This window comes from Paralichthys olivaceus, chromosome 6, assembly GCF_024713975.1.
Source record: "Paralichthys olivaceus isolate ysfri-2021 chromosome 6, ASM2471397v2, whole genome shotgun sequence".
Taxonomy (NCBI): Eukaryota; Metazoa; Chordata; class Actinopteri; order Pleuronectiformes; family Paralichthyidae; genus Paralichthys; species Paralichthys olivaceus.
In genome coordinates this window covers 25978623-26000984 of record NC_091098.1, presented here as the reverse complement: position 1 = coordinate 26000984, position 22362 = coordinate 25978623, and the positions used below count along the sequence as shown (strand labels likewise).

General features: G+C 42.7%; 2 protein-coding genes across 8 annotated transcripts; both read left to right on the top strand.

Annotated features, from left to right (window-relative positions):
- Positions 1 to 214: 214 nt before the first annotated feature.
- Positions 215 to 9907, top strand: LOC109643192 (suppressor of tumorigenicity 14 protein homolog). Of its 2 annotated transcripts, XM_069527468.1 has the most exons (20): positions 384 to 571; positions 2022 to 2184; positions 2472 to 2602; positions 2743 to 2813; positions 2900 to 3087; positions 3344 to 3379; positions 3542 to 3770; positions 3868 to 4004; positions 4299 to 4396; positions 5143 to 5243; positions 5536 to 5669; positions 5767 to 5871; positions 6089 to 6196; positions 6384 to 6500; positions 6636 to 6761; positions 6858 to 7041; positions 7152 to 7423; positions 7999 to 8135; positions 8227 to 8417; positions 9772 to 9907. In XM_069527468.1, the coding sequence occupies exons 1-19, from the start codon at positions 530 to 532 to the stop codon at positions 8386 to 8388; spliced, it is 2541 nt and encodes an 846-aa protein (XP_069383569.1). In that variant the 5' UTR covers positions 384 to 529; the 3' UTR covers positions 8389 to 8417; positions 9772 to 9907. The 2 variants fall into 2 exon arrangements, with proteins under 2 accessions (XP_019963786.2, XP_069383569.1); XM_020108227.2 differs by lacking the exon at positions 9772 to 9907 and having other exon boundaries at positions 215 to 571; positions 8227 to 9732.
- A 3408-nt stretch (positions 9908 to 13315) lies between these two features.
- Positions 13316 to 22263, top strand: LOC109644756 (tyrosine-protein phosphatase non-receptor type 7-like). 6 transcript variants are annotated; one of them, XR_011243309.1, is made up of 11 exons: positions 13316 to 13495; positions 17759 to 17911; positions 18125 to 18305; positions 18434 to 18518; positions 18603 to 18682; positions 19842 to 19979; positions 20153 to 20344; positions 20695 to 20888; positions 21437 to 21545; positions 21626 to 21710; positions 21865 to 22263. XR_011243309.1 is itself a non-coding variant. In XM_069527463.1 (11 exons), the coding sequence occupies exons 2-11, from the start codon at positions 17811 to 17813 to the stop codon at positions 21955 to 21957; spliced, it is 1263 nt and encodes a 420-aa protein (XP_069383564.1). In that variant the 5' UTR covers positions 13316 to 13495; positions 17759 to 17810; the 3' UTR covers positions 21958 to 22263. The 6 variants fall into 6 exon arrangements, 4 of the variants coding, with proteins under 4 accessions (XP_069383564.1, XP_069383567.1, XP_069383565.1 ...); XM_069527463.1 differs by having other exon boundaries at positions 21432 to 21545; XR_011243310.1 differs by lacking the exon at positions 13316 to 13495 and adding an exon at positions 15659 to 16147.
- Positions 22264 to 22362: the final 99 nt, after the last annotated feature.

The following is a 22362-nucleotide window of genomic DNA, read 5'->3' as shown; positions in this document are numbered from 1 at the left end:
TTTAGAAAAATAAACAGACGAGTTTTTAAAATAATTAATATTTTTTATTTTTCTCTCACAGGCCTCACAGGTTTCGTATTACGTCATTTTGTTTCTGTTTCTGACTTATGATGAAAGCAGCTGCGACGGTTTCGGTCGCGCAATGAATCATGGGAAGGCTGGGCTCAGGTGTCCACCCGCGGGGACCAATCTCCTCCAGTCAGAGTCTCGGACCCTGTTTCCGGGTTCTTGTCCTCGGGTGCGTCTCCGCCTCTGGTTCCTCCGCTGTTCGAGCCCGGTTCAACCCGCCGCGACACCGACCCGGCGCCGGTACCGATACCCGGAGATAGAACCTGAAGCTCGGCTTAAAGATCGAACTCACACCGGCTCTGCACTTTGAGGGAGACACCTGTCAGCTCACCTGTCTCACCTGTCTCTGTCTCACCTGTCTCACCTGTCGTCGTCATCTATGAAGGATCACGGGTAAAAAAAACCCCAACAAGTTGAGGATTAACGTAGAACCAGCGGGACCCGGAGGATCTTTGACGTCATGGATTTACTGGACTCGGGACAGAAGTTCAGTCCGAGACAGGTGAGTGTCGCTGTGACGTCACAGCTCTCTCAGTATCGCAGAAACTAAACAGAGACTTAATCTGAGATCAACACGATCAACATCAAGGAGACTGTTAAACTGCTCTTATCTGTGGTGCTCCACTGCTGCATGTACATATATATAGATATATATATATATCTATATATATACAGTATATCTATATATCTATATATATATAAAGAGAGAGAGAGAGAGACTCAGTTTAAATGGACCTACTGACCTCCAGCCAGTAAATAGACTATATATCTCCTGTCTGTTGGTCAGTAGGTCCATATAAACTGACTGTATCATGAGAGACATCAACAAACTAAGAAAACAAATACAAAATGTACTTCAAGAGAGCGTCTTCATCAGTTTAAACACAGAAACACGTTGGTTTTGTGTGAAAACGACGGTGGAAAAGTTTCCGGGGACCAAAGGAAGCGATGAACCTGCTGCAGCTCGACGAGTTTGTGACGAGCAGCCGACTTCGGTAACTTCACAAAGAACTCCGGCAGCTTGAAGTCACAAGAGTTCACGTCACAAGAGGTTTTCATTTTCACTGTAGTTGTTGTTTTTTAATAAGAAAGTCAATATTGACATGGCGGCCATTTTCCTCCGCTGTCACGCTGAGGGCGGGAAACTTCCATTCTACTCTCATCACTATAAATAACTGTGATCGAGGTCCAAACCACAGACTGTAAATAAAAATGGACGACAGGACGGTTCAGTACTGAGGCCGCTCCACGACCGTGAAGACGACAGCGTTCACATCCGAGAGGTTTCAGCTTCATGTGCACGACGGGAGGAAGTGGTGTCACAACAGGTTAAAGACTTATTGAGTTCATGTAGAATAAAGACGAGCAGCTCGTCCGTCTGATTTCCACACGTGAACGACACAGATATAGAAAAGTGAGGTCCGAGCAGCAGGTGTCATCAGAGCTGAGGAGAAAAACTACAGACTCTAAAGTTCAAGAAGAACCAACAAATGTTTTTTATTTAAAATGATCAATTCACCATCAGTTCTTCTCACAATGAGCTCGGTGATTAAAGTCTGCTCACGGTTCACACCTCAGCTTCAGCTTCAGTGTAACAGGGTGTGGATTCTTTGTGAATCTGATTCTCTAGGAGGAGACAGGACATGACAGGTGAACACATTCCTCACACACACACACACACACACACCACACACACACACACCCTGCCTCACTGAGTCAAACAGGTTCACAGTTTTTCTTTAACGTCGGCATCATGAGTTTTTTTTAAAGCAGCATGTTGTCGAGTGACGAGCAGCGTAAAGAGTCACTTCCTCCAAAATTATACACAAAACAGACGGTAGTTAAGAGTTCCAGCTGTACTTGTTAGTACAAATATATAAATAAAAACCTGTGAGACACAATTTATAGAAATGAAAACATCATTTTGAGTTGGTTGGGTTCTTTGTCCTCAGGACAGTGACTGGGACACGACCCTGCAGTTCCTGCCGGCCGCAGACACCAAGCACCTGGAGAAGAAATCCGGACGCAGGAAGAAGCTGTGGATCGGACTCGGCCTCGTGCTCTCAGCCGCCGCCGTGTCTCTGCTGACGGGCCTGTTGGTGTGGCACTTCCACTGTGAGCTGATTTCAACAACCTTTATTTGTACGGGGGGGGGTTGACGGGTTCAACTCGGGAGGCGGCAGAACGAGTTTCACAATTTCTAATTGAGCAGAGAAATGAACAGTTGACACAGAACTTTGATTCTGAGCGTTTTCTTTATTTGTCCTTCTTTGTGAAACACTTTATTTTGAAAAGTTTGCATTATTTTGTATTTTTGTGTAGACCAGCTTAAATCCTTTATTAGTTATTGATGGTGAAGTACAGACGGTGGGACTCTAACCTGCGTCGTCTCTTTGCGTCAGTACGCAGCGACGTCAGAGTGAAGCGAGTTTACATCGGCTCGATGGGAATCGGTGACCAGCGCTTCCTGCCGGCGTACGAAGATCCCAGCAGCCCACAGTTTTCCAGCATGGCCACTCTGGTCAGCCGACAGGTGAGATCTCACAAACCCCCCAGAGCATCATGGGAGTTCTCCATACCAGTGAACGACAGAAGTTCACGCTAACTCTCGTCACTTCCTCTCTTCTGGTTTTCTGTTTTGACCTGATGACGTGTGACCTCTGTCTGTTTCAGCTGAAGCTGATTTACTCTAAAAACTCAGTTCTGACCAAATACTTTAAAGGTTCGTCCGTCCAGGCCTTCAGGTACGAGGCGCTTCACATTTAATTTAAAACAAAAACGTTTGAACCCTTCACATTAAAGTCTGAACTCTCAATCCGCTGCTCCGCAGTGAGGGAGAAGGTGGCAGCGACAGCCTGGTGGCGTATTACCAGTCAGAGTTCGACATCCCCGTCCCCCAGCAGGGGGCGCTGGACGAAGCCATCGAGTCCCTGGAGCCCTCGAGTCAGCAGGGCCGACAGGGACGGGTGCTGCTGAAACCCGTCGACGCTCTGAGCGTCAACAACGTCATCTCACGAGGTCAAAGTTCACATCAGGAACACACCGGGGTGTTTATACAGGATGTTTTCATCACAACAAACTTTATTTACAAAACACCACTTTGCAAAAACAGTCTCAGAACTCTTATCGGCTGTTTGACCAAAAATTCTCTGTGACTCTTTTTCTTCAGCTTTTTATTTGTTTCCAGTGGAACCAGACTTCTTTAAACACTGAAACTGAAACTGAAACGTTCCTCAGAAAATGAAAACCTTATTTTCTGTTCATGCTCTCACAGTGATCGATCCACGAATGACGAGGACGTCGTTACAAGGTGAGAAGTTAAAATCCTTGTTCATGGAAGTTTTTTCAAGCTTTAACTTTTAGGTTTTATTGAAGGGTTATATATTTATGAATAGTTTCGATTTATAAATCAAAATCTTTTAATCTCAATGTTCTAAGTGTTTTATATCCAGACTCGTTCTTTTATTCTCAGTGGGGGAGTCCTTCAACGTCCATGTCAGCAAGGCGGGGGTGGTCCAGTCTCCAGGGTTTCCAGACTCCTCGTACCCATCGAACGTTTACCTGATGTGGAGGTTTCGGGCCGACCCCGGCCACCGAGTCCGGCTGGACTTCCACACTCTGATCCTGGAGGACGACTGTCAGCAAGACTTCATCAAGATCTACGACTCGCTGGCGCCGATAGAACACCGCGCTCTGACAGAGTGAGATGCTGCCGAACGTTGACCGAACTGAAACCAGAGCGTCCAGTCTCTCAGCGGACACGGGGACTGACGGTGTGTTTGTGTGTCCTCTCCTCAGACAGTGCGGTTACCCTCACGGCTCGCTCTCCTTCCTGTCGTCTGGAAACGTCATGCTGCTGACCCTGGTCACCGACGAGGAGAAGAACTTCCCCGGCTTCAGAGCAAACTACTCCCAGATTCCTCTGACCGAACAAAGTACGACAGGAAACACTGAAGAGTAAAACCTGTGATCAGAGATGTTGAGTAGAATAACAAGTGTTCAACACAAAGGATGAAGCAGAATGAAACGTGCAGTTTGAAGTAGTGAGATATTTTATAATATGAAATACTTCTTTTGTGGTACTGATTTTTTATTTCTTATTTCACTAAACCTCTTGAGTCCATGTTTTGTGTGAAGTTATCCATCACATTGTTTCAGTATCATCTCTGACCCCTGACCTCCGGGTTACGACTGTGCGACCTGTGTAAAGTGTGTTTGTCTCTGTGCAGAATGTGGAGGAACACTGAGCGGAGACAAAGGCTCCGTCTCTTCACCTTTCTTCCCCTCGAATTATCCTCCACGGACCTCGTGTGTCTGGAACATCGAGGTGAGTCGAGCTTGAATCCTCTAGAGTCAAATGTTGTCAAACTGCTTCAGAAGCCGATGGTGTGATAGTTTGTGTAGGGCTGCACAGAAGGATTATTATGGTGATCGATTAATCAATCGATTGTTAACCAGATAAAAAGATAAAAGCTACTTCCTCTTCCTGTACAACGCTGTTTTTTATATGTATAGTAGACGTCTGCAACTTAATTCAAGTTCATTATATCTACAACACCATTCTCAGAAGTTCAGACTTGATTTAAGGTTTCTTAAAATAAATCTTGATCTGGATAATAATAATATAATATACTGTAGGTGTAATTACAGATGTTGAACAGCAGAAGTTCAAACAGAATGAATCTTCAACAATAATTCTTATTAGTTACAGTTGAAGTCAGAACGACGCAGCAGCAGATTATCAGAGATTGAACCTGGAAGTTGTTTCCGACGCTCCAGTAAACTGAGAGACGAAGAAGAAGCAGACCTCCATCTTGTTTTCTCTTCAGCTTTGTTCCACAGTGACGTTGTGCTGCTGCTGTGAAGTCGCTTCACGCAGCTGACGCCTCTGAGGGCTTTTCACACTTGTGACGACGTGTCGGGCTGGTTTACTGCTCAGGAGCCCACTAATGGATCACTGAGTTAGCTGCAAACTGTTCGATTCTAATCAATGAAGTCGATCAGTTGCTGCGGCCCCAGTGTTGTGTCGACCAGTTGTTTTGCTGACCCCTTCTGTCTCCGTCTCGTCTTCAGGTCCCCGTGGAAAAGTTTGTGAAGGTTCAGTTCAGCAAGTTCCTCCTGGGAAATCAGAGTAACCAGTGTCCTGAGGATTATGTTAAAGTCGACGATAAAAGGTCAGCAGCTTCCCTCCCTCGTGGTTTGTGTTACGACTTCCTCCTGCTGCTTCTCTGTCCCCCGTGGTCTTTGTCCCACAATCTGTCATGTTCAGGTCGGAGCAGAAACAGACCTGGTGGCTTTAGATTCTGTCAATACTGAGATTTTGAGACTTTGACTGTATCTGACGAGCAGATCATGAGACTCTGGCACCGCTGATGATTTAGAATAACAAGTGTGTCCTACAGATACATGTCGTCATGTCCACAGAACCTTGTACCTGAACGCATCCTTTGTCTCTTTGTGTTGTAGACTTTGTGGCAGGAAGTTGAAAAACACAGTAATCACCAGCCAGAGCAACACGATGACCATCAAGTTTAACTCAGACTCGTCCTACGTCGATCAGGGTTTCACCGCCGAGTATGAAGCTTTCGTCCCGACCAACCGTGAGAGAGATAATATTCTCTATTATTCTCTATATTCGTCTCTCAACTTTACCTCCTTATTTTAGACTCATTCACTTCTTTCATTGATGTTGATCAGCTTGTCCGGGGAGATTCCAGTGCACCAACAACCTGTGCATCAACACGACTCTGCAGTGCGACGGCTGGAACGACTGTGGAGACGGCAGCGACGAGAACAACTGCGGTGAGTCCCTGAACCATCAGACGTCTGTTAAAATGTGTTTTACATGAAGAGCTCGGTCTCAGCAGCTCCATTTATTATTATATTAGATGTTATTGTACATCCTGCTGCTGTTAGAAGTCCACCGAGCTCCAACTGTTCATTAATCCACCGCTGGAAATAGTCCAGCAGATGAAGAGACGCTGACACACTGCTGTCGTTTGTGTGTGTTTGTGCTCAGAGTGCAACGAGGCTCAGATGAAGTGTAAAAATGGACGCTGTAAACCAAAGTTCTGGGAGTGTGACGGCTCTGACGACTGTGGAGACGGGACGGATGAAGAAAACTGTGGTGGGTTCAAGTGACATCTGAATAAATACAACCTCCAGACAAACAGATGAATTCATGTGGACTCAGGTTCTTCTGCTCGACTTGAAACTGAATTTATTAAAGTAAAGTTCAGCGTCATTGTTTTCCAGGTTAGAAACAGTTTCCTCGCTGATCGTCTCACTGCTGTGATGTTTCTGCTTCTTTGTAGAAAAGTGTAAACCGGGAGAGTTTTCCTGCAGAAATGGTCTCTGCATCTCTGAGACGTTAAAGTGCAACGGAAAAGACGATTGTGCCGACGGATCGGACGAGTCCAAATGTGAAAGATGTAAGGGAACACCTGATTTCACAAGCGGTTGCACTCACACAGACACAATGAAAAGAAAACTCCAACTCTGAACGTTTGAATCAGCCGGAACCTGTTTAGTGTCAGTACTGATGGTGTGCACCTCCTGTTGTTTAGCTCTGGTACTGCAGCAGTGTTCAGAGTTCACCTTCCGCTGCAGGGACGGACGCTGCATCAGCAAACTTAACCCGGAGTGTGACGGAGAGCCGGACTGTGAGGACGGCTCGGACGAGGATAACTGTCGTACGTCAGGAACACAGAAACACGCAGAGGACAGCTGATCTCACAGTGACATCACTGGTAACGTCCCCGTGTTTGTCTCATTTCTGTGTTTCTCAGAGTGCGGGTCGAGGCCGTACAGAAGCTCGCGTATCGTAGGAGGTCAGATGTCGCGGGAGGGCGAGTGGCCCTGGCAGGTCAGCCTCCACATCAGGGGCACGGGTCACGTGTGCGGGGCCTCGGTGTTGAACAACCGCTGGCTGCTGACCGCCGCTCACTGCGTCCAGGACAACGGACCAAACAAGTAGGAGCTCGTCCATGAAGCGTTTTTTTGACCACTTCACACAGACGCTCATCTTCGGACATCATGTCGGTTCTCTTCAGCTCTGACCTCAGGTGTGTGTGTTGATGCAGGTACTCTCAGGCTGACCAATGGGAGGCCATGTTGGGTCTGCACGTGCAGAGTCAGACCAATGAGTGGACAGTGAGGAGGAACATAAAGCAGATCATCGCCCACCAGGACTATAACTCCATGACCTACAACAACGACATCGCCCTGATGGAGCTGGACAAGAACGTCACCCTCAACCAGAACATCTGGCCCATCTGCCTCCCCTCCCCCACCTACGACTTCCCAGAAGGCCAAGTGGCGTGGATCACCGGCTGGGGCGCCACCAGAGAGGGAGGTAAGCAAAACAATCGCCTGACAGGTGATAAACGCCACAGTGACGGTGGCAAAGTGACGGATGTGGATAGGAAGCGAAACTCGAGCCACAGAAAGAGAATTATTAATAAAACTAAAAGAAACAATCATACGTCTTTAATTAAAAGTGTTTATTAGATATTTCACTCACTTCTCAGGTTTAATCTCTGGTTTGATTCCTGCAGAAGAGCTGGAACTAAATATTCCAGCTCTTCTGGGATCTGTTCAATTTACTCCAGTAAATAATGGTTCTTGTAAATATATGTAAATATCTATATATAACACTTAGAACATGATGTATAAGTATTTATATCAATAGTTAGTGTCACTGCTGCAATCTAAAGTCAAACGTGTTTGAGCGCTGACATCTAGTGGTGAAAGTTGTGTATTACATCTCATGGCAGCCGGTGGGGGATGATCCATGATGACGTGAGGTTTAGATTTTAAACGGTTTCGTGACTGTCTCACAAACGATAACTTTATCTTTTATTCTATTAAGATATTTGAATTTTGAGCTGAATCGTCTCTTGGCTCAGAATCTGTCGTCTTGTCGTCCAGGCTCAGTTGCGATGATCCTGCAGAAGGCGGAGGTTCGGATCGTTAACGCCACGGTGTGTAAGAATCTGATGAACGACGAGGTCACGGACATGATGCTGTGCGCCGGAGTCCTCAAAGGAGGCGTGGACGCCTGCCAGGTACGAACCAATCACATGATTCCATACTACACCATAACAACTGGAACACTGTGTTGGTTCTACGGTAAACTGTTCCTCTCTGACGTCTCAGGGCGACTCCGGCGGTCCGCTGTCCGTCACAGGCCCCAGTGGGCGGGTCCTCCTGGCCGGACTGGTGAGCTGGGGCGACGGTTGTGCTCGCAGGAACAGACCCGGCATCTACACCCGAGTCACCAAATACCGGAGCTGGATAAAGGAGAAGAGCGGAGTGTAGCAGAAGGGTTCGGATATTTATGACAGCAGGTGAATGTTCACTCCGATGTTTTTATTTTTCTGGTTTCAAATATCAAAACTGTAAAATGATTCATATTCACAACAGAAGAGAAAACATCATTCAGTGAAACGTGTTATGAACCAGGGATGTTTGTAGGTGAATGTTTTTATTTTTTTATTTCGTATTTTACTTTTTTTTTTATTGAACATTGTTCTGTTTCTTTCGAAACTCACGACAACTGTTTTGTAAATAATGATTTAAGCGTAATTATTTTTCTATGCGGTTGAACAGGCTCAGTGTTTCTGGTGTTTTTGTCACGATTCATTTTAATGTTACAGATTCAAAAGTTATCGATTATCAATTAATTTATCAACAGGGCCCGAGTTCCTCTGTGATCAACAGTTCACACAGAATTTCAGAAATAATGAATGACTATAAAATAACTTTTAAATATGTCTCCAATGTCCACGGAAACTTTACAAATGAAACTTCAGTGAAGGGGTTCCTCAGGGAACCATCGTGGGTCCTCTGAGGATTCACACAACTCAGATTTTATCCGTAGTTTTTTAGCATGAAATCAACATTCAACATATTTAAACATTATGTTAAAGTTCTCAGAGGCGACTTGGTTTTCTACGATAGAGACGCTGATTCTTCACAGCAAAAAAAAAAGGAAAAATAAAATAAAAAATCTATTAGATAGAATTTGTATTAGTCAAAGTTTGATAGATCAGAATGTAAATCAAATTCACTTGAAAGTTTTTTTATTGTCGTAGATATATTTTTTTTTATATGATTTTTTCTCTTTGTTAAACTTTGAGCAGAAAAACCTGGAAGCAGCTTGTGTTTGTTTTTTATATTCGTGTGCTTGTATTTATTTGTACATTGTTTTCAAACTGCTGGTTTCACATCCGTCTTTGCTTTAATGGTGTGACTGGTTTCGTGTGGGCTGCAGGATTCTGATTCTTCACATTATAAAAACCGTGGTTTGTAGTCACACGACGAAAGAACTGTTCCATCTAAAGTCATTTTCTCAGGGTGTCTATTTCTCTGCTGTGGCAGCGTATCCACCAGCAGAGGGAGCTCTCGTGTGTCTCTTTGATTCTTTGGGTCTGATTAAGTTCTAGTTTAATTTTGTTTGGATTAGAATTAGTTCCTTTATAAATCATGATTTAACGTAGACGTAGGTTTAAGTTAACCTGTAATCCTATCAACCCTTTTTTATTCAAGCTGAAACAAACCAGTGCTGGAGTCACAAATACTTGTATGAAGATTAATTTATATAAAAGTTCATGTTATTTTTTTGGATTAACTGCTCAAACAATAAAACCATTTAATAACAAATATTCACATGAAGTTTTTTTCTGATCTTGTGTCTTTGAGTAACTGAAGGTTCAACAAACTACAACCAAACTTCATCTGAACGTGTCCCTGACATGTGGGACCTTTGTGAAGACGCTGATATCACAACAGACAGCCGAGATACAACTTGAGCAGCTTCACCTGTGGGCTGTATGTAACGCAGAAGAAATGTCTGATCGTGTGAAGATACGAGGGTTAACGGCATCCTGACGAAAACACGATGGTTAGTGATGTGGTGGAGATTAGAGAGGGAGGTTATCGGCTTTAGACTCAACAGGAAAGTCTTGTTGACTCTGGAACATGTTGAAATGAGACACTGTCAACTTATATTGTCTCTGCAGCGCCTGGAAACTTGCGTGACGCTGATGGTGAGTTTTGCTCACAATGCGTTTCTTCACGTCTTCCTTGACTGTGGTTTTCGACGTGACTCTCCCTTTTTATTCTGGACCGACGAGTCGTTTCAGACCATTTGCAAACAATAATGTGAGTGTGTGAAGCTGAATGTTTAAAAAGACGTGTTGACTTTTCTTCCATCACGTCTTTGTTGCTTTGCTGTTGATTGTATCTGTTTTCGTTAACGGACATGTTGGCTGTAGGAGCTCGGACCAGCAGACACCAGCGTCGGGTCATCATCGCTGATAACGTCACTTTGAATGATTTATTTCTTTGGTCAGACTTTCTTCTATTGTTTCCTTCGCTCACCTCACTGTTAAACACAGTAACACAGGAGGTTGGAGGTAACAGTGTGAGCAGACAACAGATCGTATATAAACACAGAACTCACACGTTAAACACGTTAAACACGTCCACTGTCAGGTCACATGTAGTTTACTCAGTGGTCACTAGAGGGTGCCGCTGCATCACTTTTTATTCCAGCTAGCACCCAGTGACACTGAGACGATGTCGCCAAACCTTTCTTTACCGATATGCAAATATAAATGATGTACATTCATCTTTAAATATGTGTAGTATATGTACGAATGAAATAAACACGTGCAAACCTCTGTGACTGTATATAAAGACGATCACTGACTGTATATAAAGACCATCAGTCACTTTATATAAAGACGATCACTGACTGTATATAAAGACCATCAGTGACTTTCTATCAACCCCCAGTGGACAAAACTGGGAACTATATCAAAATAATGTTTTTTGTTTTTTTTAATTAAAATTTCTCTCCACTGTTCATTCACTGTGTTTCCATGGTAACAGTCACTAATTGACAAAACTGAATCAACTCAAGTTGTTTGTTTGAATCGTATAGTTGAGTGAACCTCGGGGAGGGAGCGCCCCCTGGTGCTTCTTTGTTATCTCTGTTTCATGCATCAATGAATTCTCCAGAAACAACATATATTAGATACGAATGTATTGAAAACAGACTGGAAATAAAAGATGTGACAGTGCAGACCATGACTCTGTGACACTTTGTTGAAATGTTCCAGTCAAATAATCACTAATGATCATTTTGTTGTTAAACTGTTTAAAAGATGAATGGACTCTGGTTTGAGTTCTCTCTCTTTTTTATTTTCAAATCTTTCTCTAAACTCATTCTGCTCCAACTTCCCATCTGTTCCTGACCCTCGAACCCCTCCTCCTCTTTTCTGAGCCCCCACGTTCATCTCTCCATTTCACTCCTTGTCCCTTTTATTACACGGTCGACAGTTGTGGATGTTCGGTTTGTTTCACAGCAGTGACTCGTTTCCCCCCCCCCCCCTCCCGCTGCTGAATTACCATAGAAACTAATGAGAAAGCTTCACAGGGGGACAGTGAAGTCAACAACGCTGCGTCTGCCGGAGTTGGCTCCGACACTCGGGTCTCGTTCACTCAGTCATTGTGCCTTCATCGTTCAGGAGGGAAATTTGGTTTGTAGACATTTAAGTTAAAACCATTGAAGACGTTCAGCAGCTATAATCGTACAACGCTCAGAAAATCACCACAGGCAAAAGACGAGAGGCAATAAAAAGAACAACTTATAAAGAAGTTACAGAAACACGAGGCTGAATTATTAAAATACAGAAACTTCATGAAAGAGATGAGATGTGAAGACGACTTGAAACGAGAGACTGAGACTCCTGAGGACAATGTTTACTGACGATATACAGTGAGAAGAGGAGACACTTTCTATAGAAACTACCAGAGGAGACACTTCTATAGAAACTACCAGAGGAGACACTTCTATAGAAACTACCAGAGGAGACACTTTCTATAGAAACTACCAGAGGAGTCACTTTCTATAGAAACTACCAGAGGAGTCATTGTCTATAGAAACTACCAGAGGAGTCACTTTCTATAGAAACTACCAGAGGAGACACTTTCTATAGAAACTACCAGAGGAGACACTTCTATAGAAACTACCAGAGGAGACACTTTCTATAGAAACTACCAGAGGAGACACTTCTATAGAAACTACCAGAGGAGACACTTTCTATAGAAACTACCAGAGGAGTCACTTTCTATAGAAACTACCAGAGGAGTCATTGTCTATAGAAACTACCAGAGGAGTCACTTTCTATAGAAACTACCAGAGGAGACACTTTCTATAGAAACTACCAGAGGAGACACTTCTATAGAAACTACCAGAGGAGACACTTTCTATAGAAACTACCAGAGGAGTCACTTTCTATAGAAACTACCAGAGGAGTCATTGTCTATAGAAACTACCAGAGGAGTCACTTTCTATAGAAACTACCAGAGGAGTCACTTTCTATAGAAACTACCAGAGGAGTCATTTTCTATAGAAACTACCAGAGGAGACACTTTCTATAGAAACTACCAGAGGAGTCATTGTCTATCGACTTCTATAGAAACTACCAGAGGAGTCGCCCCCTGCTGGTCATTACATAGAAGACAGTTTTAGGCATTTCAGCAAGTTTACATCTGTTTTCACAAACGGTCTTCGGATGCTGCTTATCGTTCACAGTGAAGAACTTGAGTTTAACCTCATGTGAGCATGAGCGACGAGTTCAGGATCAGACGAACACAATAATAAAGAACAGCAACATGGCGGAACAACAGGCCCGAACACCAGCAGCAGTTTTAATCAGGTTTTTAGAAGGCACACAAATGAAACTACGTGACGGCTCTGAACGATCATCGTGACCCCTGCAGTGTGATTCTCGTCTGACTCAGAGCAGCAGATCTGTGGTGAACCACGGTGTCTCTCCGGTTAATTCTATTTCTATGGTGACTGCTAATAACGCTCGCAGGTTCGCCACGTCGACTGCGTCTCGATGGGATCGTATCCTGCTGCTGTTCATCTGACAGCCGGAGAGAAAAAGACATGTAGAATCAGTTTATAGGACCCCACAGAGAAACAGTGCTGATGGCTTCACACACACACACACAGACACACACACACACACACAAAATACACAGATACACAAAAGTGAAGCCCATGGCGTGCAGTCTAGAGGGGACCCATAACCTTGGATAGGGGGAATAGAAAGTGGTTTTATATGCAAGTGTGTGTGTGTGTGTGTGTGTGTGTGTGTGTGAGTGTGTGTGTGTGTGTGTGTGTGTGTGTGTGTGCGTGTGTGTGTGTGTGTGATAATGAGAGAGTGGGCGGGTGCAGAAAAGGAAGTGGCAGAGAAGGTAGAAGTGAAGACAGAACGACAGAGAACAACAGCAACAGATGAGAGAAAATAAGGAAGAGACAAAGACGAGGACAGAGGAGAAGACGAGAGAGTGAGGAAGAGGAGGTGATGAAAACTTGGTGACCTGAAGAATAACTGTGAATGAACAGGTGAACACACACACACACACACACACACACACACACACACACACACGCACACACACACACACTGAGAGTGACCATCATTTGAATATTTTGAATTTAAAGTTTCTAGTTTTATTGTAAAGATTATCTTCTATTCATCACTGTGTTTTATTTTATTAATGGTATTTTATAATATCAGTTTTATTCATATACTTCAGGACAGTTTGGAGATACTTGTACTCAGCTGTCAGTTTCTTACTTGTCATCTACACTGTAAAAAAAAAAACCATTCAAGCCACAGAAGAAATACTTGAATGAAATCAACATTGTAATTTATAAGGACAATGAAAATATCGTGTTAGATTCAAATGTCAAAGGAAGAAACTGTCTGTTGATGCAAAATGTTTTGATCTGATGAATTCATTACATCGAGTGTTTTATTTTATTATCTTATTATTTCTGCATTATTCTGACAAATACAATTAATCGTTCAGGGAAACAGGTTTTTATATACAGTCAGTAATTACCTTTATATACAGTCACTACTATCTTTATATACAGACACTATTTATGTTTATATACAGTCACTGATTATCTTTATATACAGTCACTGATCATCTTTATATACAGTCACTGATTATCTTTATATACAATCAGTGATCGTCTTTATATACAGACACTATTTATCTTTATATACAGTCACTGATTATCTTTATATACAATCAGTGATCGTCTTTATATACAGACACTATTTATCTTTATATACAGTCACTATCTTTATATACAGTCACTGATTATCTTTATATACAATCAGTGATCGTCTTTATATACAGTCACTATTTATCTTTATATACAGTCACTAATTATCTTTATATACAGTCAGTAATCATCTTTATATACAGTCACTGATCATCTTTATATACAGACACTGATCATCTTTATATACAGACACTAATTATCTTTATATACAGTCACTGATCATCTTTATATACAGTCACTAATTATCTTTATATACAGACACTGATCATCTTTATATACAGTCACTGATCATCTTTATATACAGACACTGATCATCTTTATATACAGACACTAATTATCTTTATATACAGTCACTGATCATCTTTATATACAGTCACTAATTATCTTTATATACAGACACTGATCATCTTTATATACAGTCACTAATTATCTTTATATACAGACACTGATCATCTTTATATACAGACACTGATCATCTTTATATACAGTCACTGATTATCTTTATACATAGACACTAATTATCTTTATATACAATCAATGATTATCTTTATATACAGACACTATTTATCTTTATATACAGACACTATTTATCTTTATATACAGACACTAATTATCTTTATATACAATCAATGATCATCTTTATATACATTCACTGATTATCTTTATATACAGACATTAATCATCTTTATATACAGTCACTAATTATCTTTATATACAGTCACTAATAATCTTTATATACAGACATTAATCATCTTTATATACAGACACTAATTATCTTTATATACAGTCACTAATTATCTTTATATACAGACATTAATCATCTTTATATACAGTCACTGATTATCTTTATATACAGACATTAATCATCTTTACATACAGTCACTAATTATCTTTATATACAGACATTAATCATCTTTATATACAGACACTAATTATCTTTATATACAGTCACTAATTATCTTTATATACAGACACTAATTATCTTTATATACAGTCACTAATTATCTTTATATACAGTCACTAATTATCTTTATATACAGACATTAATCATCTTTATATACAGACACTAATTATCTTTATATACAGTCACTAATTATCTTTATATACAGTCACTAATTATCTTTATATACAGACATTAATCATCTTTATATACAGTCACTAATTATCTTTATATACAGTCACTAATTATTTTTATATACAGTAAACAGAGATAGCGCCTCCGTGTTGGTTTGAACAGTTTTTTATGAAACAAAGTCAAAAACAGAATTTTACGTTGGAGAGAAACAACGTGAAGTTTAGACGTAGATTTTTTCGGAGACGATCGTGATCACGTCTGTGTTCTCGTTGAGTGAAGGTGTGTTTTCCATGTTCCTGTGCTGCGGCTGTTCGATCTGACATGAATGATTCATGAGCAGCTGCTCTCGGTGTGCTAATAATCAACGCCTGGAGCATCTCTTCCTGTCTTTTATCATCCCTCCATCATTTCATTCGCTATCTGACTCATTTTCTCTGTTTTCTTTCCCTCTACCTGAAGACTTTGAATTCGTGGAAACAACGACCAGAAAAACAGGACATGTCTATTCCTGCTGCTTCTCTCTCTCCTCCACCTCGTGAACTGTTGTTCTATCCTTCACTTTTACTTTCTCTCTCTCTCTCTCTCTCTCTCTCTCTCTCTCTCTCTCTCTCTCTCTCTCTCTCTCTCTGTTCACTTGTTGCTTCTTGCCCCTGATTTGTCATTTATTTCTTTTGAAGAGAAGAGAAACACAGAGAACTCACACTTTGAGTTTCTTACTAGGTTGTCTAGTTAGTCAGTGAGTTAGTTAGTTAGTTACCTGCTCAGGTAGTCGGCTGGGTCGTTGGTTAATCAGTTAGTTAGATGAGCGGTGTTGCTGAGATGGAGAAGCAGCAGATCACCTGGTAAGAACGATCAGCATTTATCAGAACCTTTAAAAAACATGTTGTTGAAACTTTATTCTTTTAAAACAAAACTTCTGTGATGGATCTTATTTGTCTAATCTGACCTAAAGCATGTTGTAACCTAGAATTACCGCCCTGTGGTCATTTGCCTCCTCTCACAGAGCAGTTTCATCAACATGTATTTTATTCCCAGGCTCAAATGAGATCACTGTGACCGTTTGACCTTTGACCTAAAAGCACTGAGTTCTAATCAGTTCATCTTTGGGTTCGAGTAACAACTCGTCAGAATGTAAAGAAATTCCAAAAAGTTAAAACTTCATGTACCAAATTTAAAAGGGTTCTCGAGGTGTTCTTAACGTGGTTAAAGGTTAAAACAAATTGGAAGGTGACAGTGACCTTTGACCTCCAAATTCTTATCAGTTCATTTTTGAGTCCAAGTGAATATTTGTAGTAAATTTGAAGAAACTCCCTCAATGCATTCTTGAGATATTGTGTTCACAAGAGGAGGACGGGCGTATCGTACAGTCGGAACACAGAGGATCCGTCCACGTGTCGTTGTTAAAAACACATATATGATAATATCGTGAACATAAACATATGTTTTTGTCATGTTTGTACTGTGTTAAATTAAATTTTCTATTTTGTTGAAAAAAACAACAACAGAATACACAATAAACTATTTTATTAAAATTGTACTTGTGTTAATATCGTGGTATTGTCATTGTGAATTATTTTGTTTGTGATGATCGTGATGAAAACCTGATATGAGTCTAACATTGGACAGAAGTTAACCGAGGGGGGGGGGGGCATTAATATAGGAACTGTTCATTCACTGACTAAATGTGCACGAACGTTACTTGTGTCATCGGAGCCGTTGATGTTTCACAAGAAGGAAACAGATCAGTCATTGTGTTTCATTAGTAATCTGATTATTTGACAAACATCTTTGTGTGTGTGTGTGTGTGTGTGTGTGTGTGTGTGTGTGTGTGTGTGTGTGTGTGTGTGTAGAGTTAGGTTAAGGTTGATTAATCATAACTTTGGTCAACGAGTAAATCTACAGGAAATTAATGTAATGTCCTCTGAAGTCATGTAGGTACGACCGTGTGCGTGTGTGTGTGTGTAGTGACTTACTCATATGAGGAAACTCTCTTCCGATGGAGACACTGAAACGTTTCAGGTCCAAACTGTTGCGGAAACACACTGAATCACACACACACACACACACACACACACACCCGTCATCTCATCATTTATTTACTCGTCACTTCAAACAGCTGCCTGAAGAAACACGAGGAGCCTGAACGTAACGTTTTCATTTGTACAGAAGCTTGTTAATGACCAAACATCCTGTTTTTATACTGTGACGTGATGGACGTGGGACTTTTTCACTTCTTTCAGAGTTTCTAGCGATGAAGCAACAAATTTGAGTCAATGTAAAACAGATCAGCGACTCAGAGTCGCGATCGTTGCTCTTCACAGTTTCCTCTGTCTTTTTCAGTTTCTCTTTTTTGTGTGTGTTTTTGTGGCTGCAGCAGTTTACACTGTGTAAAATGTACGTTTCCTGTTGTCGACTGAAAAGTTTAATGATGTTTCTGTGTCTCTCTTCGACAGCTCGGTGATGTGACCAACACCTGAGACGAATACACACAAACACGCCGTGAGTATGTCGGCAGTTCACGCAGCCTCCCCTCCCCCCGAGGAACCGATCACACCCCCACCAATGACCACAACCCCTGGCAAGGCCTCGGGCCGCCTGCAAGAGAGGTCGGTGTCAACCATGCGCACGCACACACGCTTAACAAAGTTTTTGAAAATATCGTAACATTTCTATTGAAACAAAGTTCAAAATTACTAAATGTCATAATTTCTTTCGTATTACTTTCTAAAACAACAAATGACAAATCTCCGTTACTTTTACTCACATTCCAAAAGTTCTAAAATATTCAAATGTTCTCGAAACGTCTTTGTGTTTTGTAGGCGGGGCTCCAATCTGTCGCTGCTACTTAATGTAAGCACGCTTGGGGAGGAGCCTTTGTGCTCTGTCTCCACCCCAAAGGAGGTGTGGCTTCAGCTGCTTCACACCTCCTCCCGACCGCTCATACACGCCCTCCTGCAGCAAGCGGCCGCTGACACAGACACACTGAACGCCGAGTACCAGGTAACGGTCGAGACGCGGTCACTGAGTTTGAACAGTTTAAAAAGTTCACGATAACTTCTGCATCTGAACCGAGCACGACACGAGGGGCGTTTGTTTTAACGTCCAGCTCGTCCCTGTCTCCTCCACAGAAGATCCCTCCGAACTTTGTGAAGGCCGCAGAGCTCGACGTTCCAGGACACACGATGAAGGACAGATACAAGACCATCCTCCCCAGTCAGTGTCCCGCCTGTCCTCCCGTCTTCAGTGAAAACGCTGCTTCTACACGTTCATCACTGTCGTTTGTTGTCGACTCTTTAGATCCTGAGAGTCGGGTGATTCTGAGGAGCTCAGAGGACGAGGCAGGACCAGACCGCTACATCAACGCCAACTACATCAGGGTCAGAGTCCAACGATATTTCATGTTGAGTCAAGTTACCCCGCAGCTTTCTAAACCATGTTGGAGGAAATGTATATGGTTGAACAGTTTTCACAAAACTACACCTCCTGACTCATGAGGCAGGAGGTGCAGTTTTCAGTTCATTCATGAAATAAATATCAAAGAGCCAGAAGAAGACGAGTTCTCATGTCAGAGATCCAGAGACGAGAGTCTTTCATTTTTAGCCACTGCTTTAGACCACGAACTGAGATCAGTCAAATCGAGCCCTCAGATACTGAGGTCATCTGATAGAAGTCATCTGTTTAGCAGCGATAAGAAAAACCACCAGACCACGGGAGGTCCAAGAGAAGAGGAAGGGATCGAGTACAGAACCCTGTGGGATCCCCGAGGAGAAAAAAAAAACAATCCTGGAGATCTGAAGCATCCGGACAGTTTGGATTTGGAGACACAGACGTTGACAGATGCGACATTCAGTCAATAATAAATGTTTTCATATGGATTTTAACGTTTCACCATATTTATACAAACAACAGTAAAAAAAAAAAAAAAAAAAGATGTTAGAGTTCGAAAGTGTCCCTCAGTGTGTGGGCGTCGGTCTTCCCGTCTTGGTGTTTGTGTGTGTCTGTGTGTGTTTGTGGTTGTGTGTGTGTGTGTTTCACAGCAAAACAGACAGAAACTGAATCATGAGCCATCGGTTTTGTCAGCGTAGGCGTCTGACAACCAGGAAAACCACAGGAAGTGAGGGAGGAAGTGACTCGTCCTGATCTCACCCCCGCTCCACCAGCCCACGCATCCCTCACACTCTGCAGCCTCAGCTGTGTGTGTTTGTGTTGCAGTGAAATGACACACACTGTTTACTTCACACATTAAGAAGCTACAAACACACGACATGCGTTACCAAGTATAAAAACGTAGATTAATTGTTGTTGTCGTTGAGTCTGAGTCGTTCACTTCCTGTCACATGGGCTCAAAGAAGCCGTGAGGGTTCAGACGGAACATGAAGGACTTCTGTGTTTTATTCAATATTTGTTTTTTTGATTCAATGAAATTGTTTCATGTCACAGTTTACAAATTGAAACCTCCGTGGCGTTTCATCACTTCCACACAGTTTCCACATGTTGAGGTGTCACCGCAGTAACTCACCTCTCTCTGTGCTGCAGGGTTACAACGGAGCCCCGAGGGCCTACATCGCCACCCAGGGGCCGATGGTGCACACTGTGGGGGACTTCTGGGACATGGTGTGGCAGGAGAGGAGCAGCATCATTGTCATGATCACCAGACTCAAGGAGAACAACGAGGTGAGGAGATGGGACTCCTCCGTCCTCCCATCGTGGAAAAGTGGTGGAAAGTAACAAAGTACATTAAGTCCAGTACTGGACACGAGTTCAGCTTTGAGACAGATAATTACAAAGCAAAACTTTGGTCCCTCAGTGGTTTTGTCCTTAAACATGCATCTGTGCGTTTGAGCCAGAAATGCGAGCTGTACTGGCCTCAGCCGAGGGACACGACGTCGACGAGGGTGAAGAGGGTCGATGGAAATGAGGAGGAGCAGAGGGAAGAGGATGAAGACGAGGGAAAGAAGAGTCAATTCGGCAGATTCGTCCTCAGAGTGAAAGACAGCCAAGAGAAAGATGGGTTCACGATCACCGACATGGAGATCCAGGTACACGACAAACACTACAAATCACCTGTACAACTACAGACAGTCTGTTGATGTGATGAAGCAGTGAGGGGTGATGGGAGTTGTAGTCTTCTCCTGGTTTGGGTTCCTTCAGTGTTGGAGGTTTTTTTTTTATCAGTTTTTATCTGTTTCTCCAAAACTAACGCTAACGTTTGCTCAGCTGGTTTCTCTGAGAACTTAAGATCCAGACGTCTGCTTCAAATATTTTATGAGTTAAAAACCAGCAAGACCTAAAAGGTGGATCGTAAAAATGTGACTTCAAACTGGATTAAAAGACCTTAACATGTGTGTGTGTGTGTGTGTGTGTGTGTGTGTGTGTGTTGTGTGCACAGTTATCTTCAGAGTGTCGTACTGTCAGACACTACTGGTTCACTTCTTGGCCCGACCACCACATCCCACAATGCACCGCTCCTGTGTTGGGGCTGGTGGAGGAGGTGGAGTCGTACAGCAGGTCCCTCCTACCGCCCAGCTCCCAGCCAATCACAGACTCCGTCCCCGGCCCTGGACCAATCATCGTCCACTGCAGGTTGGTTGGTTCCCGTGTTGTACGTTCAGAGAAGAAACCCACGACCTCTGCAGCAGATACGTTTCTTCCTGCCCCTGTCTGCGGCTCCGCCTCTCACCTGAACACTGTGATTGTTGTTGTGAAAGCATCAGAGCGGAGAATCTCCTGCTGTGCTGCACATGTGTGACTCCAGAGAAAGTCCTGACACAATTCTGCGGACATTCTCCGGAATTCGTGTCTGAAATTGGAGTTCCCTGCACAAGATGCACAAACGATCAGCAGTCCTACAGCATATATTCTGTTCAGAGTGGAACAGGTGCCGGTTCTGGAGGAACTGCTGAAGGTCCGTTAGAGGGTAGAACATACATGTCATCAGATGATGGAGAACATTCAGGCCTGCAGTCCAACATGGGCTGTTGGAGGAGGGTTTACAGTCATCCATTAACTTGATTCAGTTTTTGTCCTGTAGAGAGGATCTGGATTTCTCCTTGAAATGGGTCTTTTGAAAAACCAAACCTCTCTCTCGTCCACCTCCTCCTCTTCCTCCTCTTCCTCTCCTCTCAGTGCAGGTATCGGCAGGACAGGTTGTTTCATAGCGAGCAGCATCAGTTGTCAGCAGCTCAGAGAAACTGGTCAGGTTGACATCCTGGAGACGGTTTGTCAGCTTCGACTCGACAGGTTGGTGAAAAAAAAAAGATTGAATCTCTCGTTCTCTGTCGTCATGTTTCGACCTGTGAGTTAACATGTCTGACCTGCAGGGGCGGGATGATCCAAACCACCGAGCAGTACCAGTTCCTGTACTACACTCTGGCCCAGTACAGCTCCAAACTACAGCTGGACCAGGTACCAGACCAACACACATTAGATCATTTCAGTGACTTGAGAACTGGTCGTGAGAAAAGTTTAATATCTGAATTAATGTGAACTGAAGATGGACGACGACCGATGACGTAATTTGTGACTTCAACAACTTTAAAAAGACATTTTTTTTCTTCAGGAGCAGAATCAGAACCAGCTGAACCCAGAGGACAGCGTCAGCATAAAGCTACGCAACCTCCATCTGGACAACACACGACACGAGAGGAACTGATGCCACACAGAACCTCTGCGCTCCGGACGGAACCCAGGAGACCTCAGAACCAAACTCATGGAAACAAGACACAACACCAGCAGCAGAATCCAAAGACCTGAGGCCGTTAAGTTAAGGACAGAGAGTTAAAGAACCAGCAGAATCACAGGAAACAAACAGGAACTGAGACTGAAAATCAACAGAACTCATTCAGAACCGAGAACCAGAACTGAACCATGATTCCGGAACTTAAAGAACCAAGTTGAAAAAAACACAAAATGTCCTTTACAGTGTTTATATGAAATCAAATAAAATATAAATTTATGATCTTTGACTCAGTGTTTTTAGAAACGTTTAAATAAATGTACTATAGGAAGTAAAGCTGTGAAGTAATGAGGGTATGTAAAGAATCAGTGATGAGTAGCT